Source organism: Acanthisitta chloris, unplaced genomic scaffold (genome assembly GCF_000695815.1).
Source record: "Acanthisitta chloris isolate BGI_N310 unplaced genomic scaffold, ASM69581v1 scaffold9222, whole genome shotgun sequence".
NCBI lineage: Eukaryota > Metazoa > Chordata > Aves > Passeriformes > Acanthisittidae > Acanthisitta > Acanthisitta chloris.
Genome location: NW_008660979.1, coordinates 1 through 9,586, shown reverse-complemented (window position 1 = coordinate 9,586; position 9,586 = coordinate 1). Strand labels below are relative to the sequence as shown.

General features: G+C 43.1%; 1 protein-coding gene across 1 annotated transcript; it reads left to right on the top strand.

Moving 5' to 3' along the window:
• Positions 1-344: 344 nt before the first annotated feature.
• Positions 345-7,621, top strand: GET4 (golgi to ER traffic protein 4 homolog (S. cerevisiae)). Its single transcript, XM_009070038.1, has 8 exons — positions 345-446; positions 856-937; positions 1,257-1,406; positions 3,213-3,351; positions 5,137-5,277; positions 5,362-5,437; positions 6,181-6,253; positions 7,365-7,621. The coding sequence occupies exons 1-8, from the start codon at positions 372-374 to the stop codon at positions 7,451-7,453; spliced, it is 825 nt and encodes a 274-aa protein (XP_009068286.1). The 5' UTR covers positions 345-371; the 3' UTR covers positions 7,454-7,621.
• The last annotated feature ends 1,965 nt before the right edge of the window (positions 7,622-9,586 follow it).

Here is a 9,586-nt window from a genome sequence, read left to right as displayed (position 1 = left end):
CCCCAGTCAGATTCAAAGCTCTCCATTTCATTCTCAGGCACATGGTGTGATTCTTGGGGCTGTCCTGGGCAGGGCCAGTTGGACTTGGACAATCCTTGCAGGTCCCTTCCAACTCATGAGTCTTATATATTCATATACTATTATAATATATATCTTATTCTCATGTTCTTATACTCTATTCCATCAAGTCTGGAGCAGAAAACAGGTTGTAGCTTGCAGTTAAAGTGACATTGTTATTGAAACTTAACCGGATTGAAAATATCCCTTGTTGACTTTATTTTAACAATATTTTAGTCTTGTAAGTAACTTTAAGCACACACAACTTATTTAGTGGTAATGTTTATCAAAGCTTTGGTGTTGTTTTTAGGTATATGTCACAAGGAAAACATGCAGAAGCAAGAGAACTAATGTATTCAGGGGCTTTGCTGTTCTTCAGTCATAACCAGGTAAGTCACTGGGTTTGTGTGTGTGGTTTGGGGGGAGTTGTTATTCCAAGATTTTGAGGAGTGATTGGTGAATTCTCAGTGGGAAATGTTTGGGGTAATTGCTCTGTAATCTTTTGTTTCATCTCTTTGTTGAGCCTTTCTCCACAAAGAAGGGTTATGCCAAACTGGACCATACAGCACAAGTGTTTGTGAGCATCCAGACAGTAACTGTGTTTAGCTTTCCTGGAGGCTTTGCTTTTGATGCCATCAAATTACCATAATTTTTTTATAAAGAAGGCTGAGACTTGGTCCTGTGCCTTAGCTGGAGATGTTACTAAAAGTATTAAACCTGCTGCTGCCAAAATTCTGGGTGATGTTTTCTTTTATGTACTGCTGTGTTCATCACTGCCTGTATGTGTCTGTTTTGTAGCAAAACAGTGCTGCTGACCTGTCCATGCTGGTCCTGGAGTCTCTGGAGAAATCAGATGCAAAAGTAGCAGATGATCTCTTAGGTGAGGTGGCCTTTCTGCCAGGTGTGATGGTGTTAGCTGTTTGAGGGTGTTTAGCTGTGCTTTCTCTTCACAGTGACTGTTGTTAACAGTCTTGAAACCCAAAATCCTTTTGGAATGTGTTCCCACTTGACCTTCAGCACAGAAATGACTGGGGAGGGAGAACTTTATTTAGGGAATAGTGGATTTCTGATGAGTTTGTGGGAATGCTTCGAACAAACACTGCTGCTTATCTTAAAGGTTTATCTTAAATATGCTCTAGAAGCAGCAGATCATCGTATTTCTCTTCATGCTAAGTGATTTTAAATCTTATTGCTTCTAGAAAACTTGGCTAAACTGTTTAGTTTAATGGATCCAAACTCTCCTGAAAGAGTGGCTTTCGTATCCAGAGCACTAAAATGGTCCAGTGGAGGATCAGGAAAACTTGGACATCCAAAGCTACACCAGTTACTAGCTATTACCCTGTGGAAAGGTAAGAAAAATCAACTGGCTTTTTTGTGTTTTCCTTTAAAATGTTGAAAGCAAGATACAGGAGAGAGCTACTTGGGAAGGAACCTAAGGATCTGAGATGGAAGTGATTGAGTTCTGCTGTTACCTGATTTTTGCAGTCGCATTGGGTTAATGTTACTAACAGAAAACAAATGGGGCTGTAACTCTATCTTAGTACAAAAGCCAAAACAGCTGCTGTAAGGCTCTCTGGAAAAGGCAGGTTGATCCTTTAGACATTGAGGTGCTTTGATGGAGTCATTAGGAGGAAAACTGCTGGGGAGCAGAGCTGTTCTGTTGTGAGGTTTTTGAGTTTAAATCCTGGATAAACATGACAAATAGTGAAACACATCACCTGGCATCCAAAGCAGTGTTTGGGCTGTAAGTAGGTGGTCCTGGAGCAGCTGGCCAGCAGGCTGATTCCAGGGTGAATGCTGTAGCCTTTGATTTATGAGCCATTTTATCACCTGTGATGGGATGCAAGATAAACCAAAACTGCTCTCAATAATGATTTTAATTGTGGATGATAGCCAGCTCTGACAGTCCGGTGTTCAAAACATAACAAAGGTGATTGAGAGCAGTTGAATACATGCCATTTCTTCTGTGGTTTCTCACGAGTAACTGTGTTTGTCATTTTTCAGTAACTGCCAAGTGCTGACAGTGGTTTCATACAGCAACCCTGACCCAGTCATGGTCAACACTGCAGCTCATCCTGCATGCCATAGGCAATCCCATAGCTGTTCCCAGGGGACTTAGGTTAGCCTGGTGGCTGCTGCCAGCCAGAAAGGGAGGATTTTCCTCAAGGGTCTTTAAGCTAGAAGCTGAGCTACAATTAGGATAAGAAACAGTTGCATTCTGAAAGTGAAAATCCCCATTTTGTAGCCTTCTGCTCACTGTTCTTTTGAAGTGCAAAATGCATGTAGTTAGTCTGTAGTTCTTTGAGTTTCATCAGAAAGGGCTCAGATTTTTAAACCAGAGCTTTCAAATTCCAAAAATCAGCAGCCACCCAGTTTTGTCATTGCAGTGATTTTTGCATGATGCTTTGCTTCAAGTTCTAACAAATCATTGCCATTTCTTACACCTTTTTTTCCTGTATAATTGCTGTTCTGTTCAGCATATGGAAGCAATTTTAATTTTGATAGCAAGAGTGGGCTAAGCTAAAAATAGGAAATGCTTTCTTTCTGTGCACTTAGGAAGGAGGATGCTGAAGGTGCTGTTTGACTTCTTGGTGCACATGGTTTGATGTGCAATTTCTTGATTCTCCCCCTAAGCACCAGTGATAACATGTGAAGTGTTAACATAATTTCATAGTATGTGAAGGGGTTGGAATGGAGTTTAGAGATCACCCAGCCCAACTCCTGTCCTGGGCAGGGACACCTCCCACCAGAGCAGGTTGCTCAAGGCTTTAGCCAACCTGGCTGTGAACACTGCCAGGGTTGGGGCAGCCACAGCCTCCCTGGGCAACCTGGGACAGTGTCTCACCTCCCTCACAGGGAAAACTTCTGCCTAATACAAAATGCTATGACCACAGTCCAAGCCAGTGGTAGTTGCCATTGAGCAAACTGTATTTAGCAGCAATTATTCAGCTGTATTTAGAATATAATTTCTTGTTATAGCCCTTTGTAAATTGTCTGTAACCTATAAACCTTTTACTACTTATCTTGTTTATATACCACATGTGCAGCTCTCGTTCTTTTACCAGCTAATAAAGTTCAAGCCTAATAAATTTGGGTTTACTTTCAGGTATGATGAAATGATTTCTTAAAAGCCTTTTTTCTTTTTCTTTTTCTAGAGCAAAACTATAGCGAATCTCGGTATCACTTCTTGCACTCCACAGATGGGGAAGGCTGTGCAAATATGCTGGTGGAATACTCCTCAGCCCGTGGCTATCGCAGTGAGGTGGACATGTTTGTAGCACAGGCAGTTCTACAGTAGGTGTTAAACTGGTTGGAAAGTATCTTTACTGAGATGACATTGTGTTTGGGGCCAATCTAATTTCAGCATCATAACTGTAGGTTAACCACTCCTTGTCAAAAGAAACTGTGAAACTGGTCAGAGCTTCTGAAAGTCATTTTGTGTGGTAACAAGAGGAGAAAAACACCTCAAAACTGTGTGTTAAATTGGGCAGATTGGGGAGAAAGAAACAAAATAACTTATTAAGGTCAAAACCTGAAATCATGTTAATTGTCTGAAGAATTAATGTAATCTGTTTGACCCTGAAGGCACAATTCCTAGCTTTGTTAGCACCACTTGGTGTCTAGTTAGGGCTTACCTTGGTGTTCTTCCAAGCCTGGACCTAAGCAGGCTCTGTACTCACCTTCAGCACAGAACTTGCTTTCAGTCTCATCCTCAGAGACCATTTGTCCTGGTCACCCTGGTCTGTGAGCAGCAGCAGGAAGGCTCTTGGTCTGACAGAGCTGCTGCTGGCTCTCCTTTCCTTCAGGCATTTATTTTGTAGGAGGTGGGAACGCAAGCTATTATGTGCTTTTGCAGAGCTCATGTAAAATGAAGGTTGACAAAGCCAATTTTACTGTGTTTAATCAGCTGATGTCTTTCTTCAGTCAGGGAAAGCAGCTCATGGAGGAGTCTGAGGGGGAGGTGGAGACAGGACTGTGTGGCAGGGAGTCAGGGAGAGAGTAGGTGTTAGGGAGAGGGAGGAAGTGAGAGCAAGTTTGTCTCTCTTCTGGCAGCAGTGAGCTGTCATGTCAGATTTGTCCTGCTTTCCATAGCTGGTTGCTATAGATTGCTGTGATTTTGAGCAGCAGCAAATCCTTTATGGAACACTAGTGTGTGCAGGACTCTGAAACAGTTTTATGGGGCTTTTTTCTGGAGGAAGGAAATTCTGGGGAGAAGTTAAGAGGTTATTTTTGCAGTATTTATACTGCATCCTTTACTGGCCTATATCTCCAATACTATGTTAAATCCTCTTACATAGCAGTCTATACTCTGGTGGAAATAATTGCAGTTCCTTGCCTAGCACTGAGGCAAAAGAGCCCAAAGCCCCTGCACGTGTGAGGGGACAGAACTGGAGGCCATCCTGCCATGAGCAGTCAGATGGCTGTGACAGCCTTCCCAGTGCTTACTGACAGCACTTGTCCCAGATAAAGGCCCATTAGGCCAATGGGGCTTGCAGGGATTGTCAGTTAAGTGAACTGGACCTGAACAAAGGTTTGATGGGTTTGGGGGATCGATCTCTTAGCTGGTGCCAAATGGTTTGGGAGCTCAGTGTGGTTTTATGATGAGACTTTCAGGCATGTGTGTCAAACTTATCAGTGGTCCTGATGCCATGTTTTGAGGTGGTGCTAGTAGAATGACAGATACATGTTAACAGGAGATGTTTTGGGAGTGGATGGGTCTTGAATTTGCTTTTTCCCTCACCATTGTAAACTGCATCAGGAAATGCAATGTTTGATGTGAATGACAGACAGTTTAGTAACCATCCTGTGTACAATCTGCTTACATCCTGCTTAAACTCATTCTCTTACTATATAATGTCTGTTCTCCCTCCCAACTTATTTATTGTAGTAGTAATTTTCCCTTTCCTCCGTTGATGGCCAAACCATTCCCAGAGATGTACATCTCTACCAGTTGGGATCTGCCATCTGTATAAGGCTGAGATGGGCTCTGTGCATAAATGAAGTAGGTTGTTGAGCTTTTGGCTTCCCTTTTGCTCTGCCTTTCATTCTTAACTTGCCCTGTTCTCCTTCCTTTTGCAGATTTCTCTGCTTGAAAAACAAGACCAGTGCGTCGGTTGTTTTCACGACATACACACAGAAACATCCTTCGATAGAGAAGGGTCCACCCTTTGTTCAGCCACTGCTAAACTTCATCTGGTTTCTGTTGTTGGCAGTTGATGGGTACAGTCTGATTTCTCTCATGTTGCACTTGGTTTCTTTTTTCACTTGTTACTGAGATTACATTTGTGGTTGTTTCCTTTCTAGAGGAAAACTAACAGTATTTACAGTATTGTGTGAACAGTATCAACCGTCGCTGAAGAGAGATCCCATGTATAATGAGGTGAGTTAGTCCTCAGCAGGACTTTGAGCAGAGGGAAAGTTAACTTTCTTCACAGTGGCTGGTGTGAGGCTGGTTTGGGTTTGTGCAGAACACAGGGTTGATAACACAGTGATGTTTATTTTATTGCTGAGCACAGAGCCAAAGCCTTTGCTGCTTTCTGTACTGCCACACTGGCAAGGAAGTTGGGGGTGCATGGGAGATTGGGAGGAGACACAGCTGGGACAGGAGACCCAAACTGACCAAAGGGATATTCCATACCACAGGACATCATGCTCAGTATATAAGGTGGGAGGAAGAAGGAGGAAGGGAGGCATGTTTAGAGTGATAGAGTCTTCCCAAGGAACCATTAGTGTGATGGTCCCTGCTCTCCTGGAGGTGCTGAACACCTCCTGTCTGTGAGAAGCAGTGAATTAGTCTCTTGTTCTGCTTTGCTTGTGTGCACAGGTTTTGCCTTCCCTATTAAACTCTTTTTATCACAACCCATGAGTTTTCCAGCTTTTGTCCTGATTCTCTCCCCACTGGTGGGCAGTGAGCAAGCAGCTGTGTGGGGCTTGGTGGCTGCTGGGGTGAAACCACAACAAGGGCTTAACCTACTGAATTGGTTAAATAATAGCTGTGGGTCTCCTGTTTTGTGCCTTGTAGATAGGAGTTGGTGATGTACCTCGTGTGGGTGGCTGCTGCCCATAGTATTTGCACCAGGAAAGGAAATAACTTGACATTTTTGCTCCTCTTGTGCTTTTCAGTACCTCGATAGGATAGGACAGCTTTTCTTTGGTGTTCCACCCAAGCAGACCTCATCCTATGGAGGATTACTAGGTAAGGTTGGTTTGGAGGTACTACCAGACTTTTCAGAGCAGTGACTTACACAAAACAGCTGTGCTGGAAACAGATCATCTGTTCTAAGGAATTTATAATTCTCTTCATAGCCTGTACAAATAGTCCCTGCTGTAGAATATAAGATGAACTAGTTGCATGTGAAATTAATTTGGTGGAGTTTGTAGACTTTTCATCGTGGAGAAGGGGAGAAGCATCATCTAAATGACTCTTTGGTTAATTTTTGACATTATGGTATAACTTCCTAATGTAAAGAAGCATCTTACTGGGGTTAGAGCTTAATTGCTCAAACTTGAGTGGCTGATTTTGCTTAAGTCAAATCTGGGACTTTGGTAGAGATCTGACCTTAACATGAATGTTCTCAGAGAGGAAGTTCTGAAATTCCTACTGCCCTTCTATGAGAAATGAAAGGGAATAGGGAAATTCAGCCTTCATTTCCTGGCTCTTGAATAAAATGTGACTAAAATGGAATGATTTTCCTAGAGAACTAAGCGGTTTTGTTCGTAAACTGATTTGAAGCTTTACCCACAAATTCATAGATGCCCAAAGTTTAATGAGAAACTTGAACATTGTGGTTTTACTATCTGTAATTTGCTTTTCAGCAATTCAGCTGCCTCTAAATTGAGTAAAAGGGGGAGAACACATAAATGCCTTGGAGTCTCAAGTGTTTTTTTTACAGCATGAACATACCATGGCTGCTTTTTTGAGACTTTCAGTGCTGGAGCTGTGTCTTTGCTCATCTGGTTGGTGGTTTTTTCGCCTCTCAGGGTGCAGCTGTAGCACATAAGTATGTGACTTCGGTGGTTTTTTTTCCGGAGTGTTTTAGAGGAGGAACAGTATCAGTGTCCAGTACTGTAACAGCACTCTGAGAGTTTACAGCTTCTCATATCAGTATTGCTCATGGGAAGTGGTGTTGGAATACTAACGTCTTGCTGAGGCTTTTTTGACTTCAAAATCCTCCTAGTTGGGTTTTTGTGTGTTACAAAAATCTGCACTGTAGCAGGATGGAAGGAGAGCAGCGAAAAGCTTTGGAGATGAGGATGTAAAACGAGTGATTTTTTGACTATTTTATTTATCCTGTATTTTATCCTAGGGAATCTTCTAAACAGCCTGATGGGAACTGGGGAGGATGATGACACAGAAGAGGGGCAGGAAGACAGCAGTCCCATCGAGCTTGACTGAATGTGGTGGTCATTGGGTGCTGTGTAAATCTGATGATTCGATGACTCCAAAGACACTTTTGGAATTTGAATCCTGCAGTTGTTTCTTGGCGCCTTAAAGGCTCCTCTGGTCTTTTAGAAATGGTTGCTGAAATGTTTATAATGTGGGTCTCTATTATTTATGTAAAAACAAAGAAAGAAACCAACACCAAGTAGCCACACGAAGCAATTGGAGCTGTTGTTAGCAGGTTTCCAATGCAGCAGCTGGTGACTGATTCAATATAGTCTTCTACGGTTTCTGATGCAGTATTCCCTTTTGCACAGTCATTCAATAAAGCATAACCATGGGTCTTGTCCTTCATGGCCTACCCAATACTGTCTCTGTTAGGAGAAAGCCTCCTTGACCTCTGCCCTGTCCAGGGAAGATCTCCAAAGGCAGAGGGAGCGATTGAATAATTTATTGGTGAGGCTGGTGCCAAAAGTACTGCGAGATGAGCCAAGCAGCATAATTTGAGATGCACATCCAAGAGACATTGAGACAAGAACTCGCTTCCACTGCCATGAGTAACATGCACACCCTTCATACTGCCTTTCCCTCTCCCCCAGGCCTGGCTCTGGCCGAGCCCCTGTGTGTGTTTAGCCGATACTTCCTGAAAAGCACAAGATTGAATTGAGTAAAGAAGCAGTGGAATGTAGGTAATTTGCTTCCATGTGGATCTCTCTTGCCTAGGTATACAAATTTGGCATGTAAAATGCCTCCTTTGGCTTGTGGCTCTTCTCCTTTGGAACAGATTGTGTGTCAGTGTAAGTTCCCAACCCTCTGTAGGGGCCACAGCGTTCAGTGACTGGAGCAGTTTGCTGTGAGCAGTGTAAGTGTTTGCCCTGAGCTGTATGTAAAGAAAAGGGATACTGCAGAGCTTCTGGTTCTTAATGATATATTTATTTTTCTTGGGTGATTGATTCATTTAACACTTTCTGTTTAAAAAAAAAAAAAAAGAGAAGAAATCAATAAATAATGGAGTAACTTCACCCCCAGCAGTAGGCATAGCCATTCTCCATCTCCTCTGTAATGCAGCACAGTCTGGTACAGGGAACAGGTGACAGGGTGGGGAAACGCTTTATTTTTTCACGAGGAAAATAAAAAGGCTTAGATTAATAAACAGCAATCATGCATGGGGGAGGGATTAATACAAATTTATTGACTGTATGACAAAAAAAAAAAAAAGGCATTGACAGGAAGACTTTGTGTTAATTGTGAAGTCTCAAATAAACACTTTATACCAGAATGTGCCTTAATGCTGCTTTCTGAGGGGTTGCCAAGCAGAGATCTTACCTGCCTTGCTTTTTAGTTCCCCTCTGTGGGTGATCCAGCCCTCAGTGCTGCCCCTCCACCTCTGTGCTGTAAAGGCATCATGCTAGGGGGATTGGTGTTGGAGTGTCTGGGGAAGATGTGGGTGGCTTTGATTTGCAGTAAGGTCAGGGAAGAGCTCCCTGCCAGGGTTGGTGCTAGAGACACTTAACAAAGCCTCTGGGATGCCAGCAGTCCTTTTACTTGCTTTACTTGCCTTTGGCTCTCTTGGGGCAGTTTGATGTGTCCAGCAGCAACATCCACTCCTATATCCATGACTCAGTGTGAGGTTATGTGCTAACCTCAGCTCTGCCCAGTCCAGGCAGCCACAGCCTGCAGCAGCTCCCAACTGGGGCCCTGCATGGGCCCAGTCTGAGCCCCAAAACCCAGCCCAGCCCTGCAGGAGAGCAGTGCTCCAGGGCTGGGGCAGCCACAGACAGGTGTGTGCACAGAATGGACAGTCACTAATCCCATGCAGAACACGTGTGTGTCTGTCTGTGTCTCTGTGTGTCTCTGTGTGTGTCTAAAATACATATGCACATGATTTTAAAGTATATGTATATGCACACACATAAAACCAGTCTTTTGTGTAGCTAATAAATAATTCTATGCCCCCAAATTTTGACTATTTCTATATTATTCCTAATTGCACATGCACACAAAGCATCTTTACAGTTAGCTATAAACACAGTGAGCCCAGTCTGTCCTCCCCCTGCTGCTGCCATGCCTGGGTTGGTAATGCAGTGTGAGTGACTCTGTGTGTGTAACACAGAGATTTATAAATGTAAATAAATAATTTATAAACAT

Bases quoted from the DNA above. Each gene is read 5' to 3' on its own strand.
- GET4 (XM_009070038.1), top strand. From the start codon at position 372: ATGTCACAAGGAAAACATGCAGAAGCAAGAGAACTAATGTATTCAGGG. The intron at 3,352-5,136 runs GTAGGTGTTAAA...TTCCTTTTGCAG, and splicing joins GTAGCACAGGCAGTTCTACA to ATTTCTCTGCTTGAAAAACA. The intron at 5,438-6,180 runs GTGAGTTAGTCC...TGTGCTTTTCAG, and splicing joins GAGATCCCATGTATAATGAG to TACCTCGATAGGATAGGACA.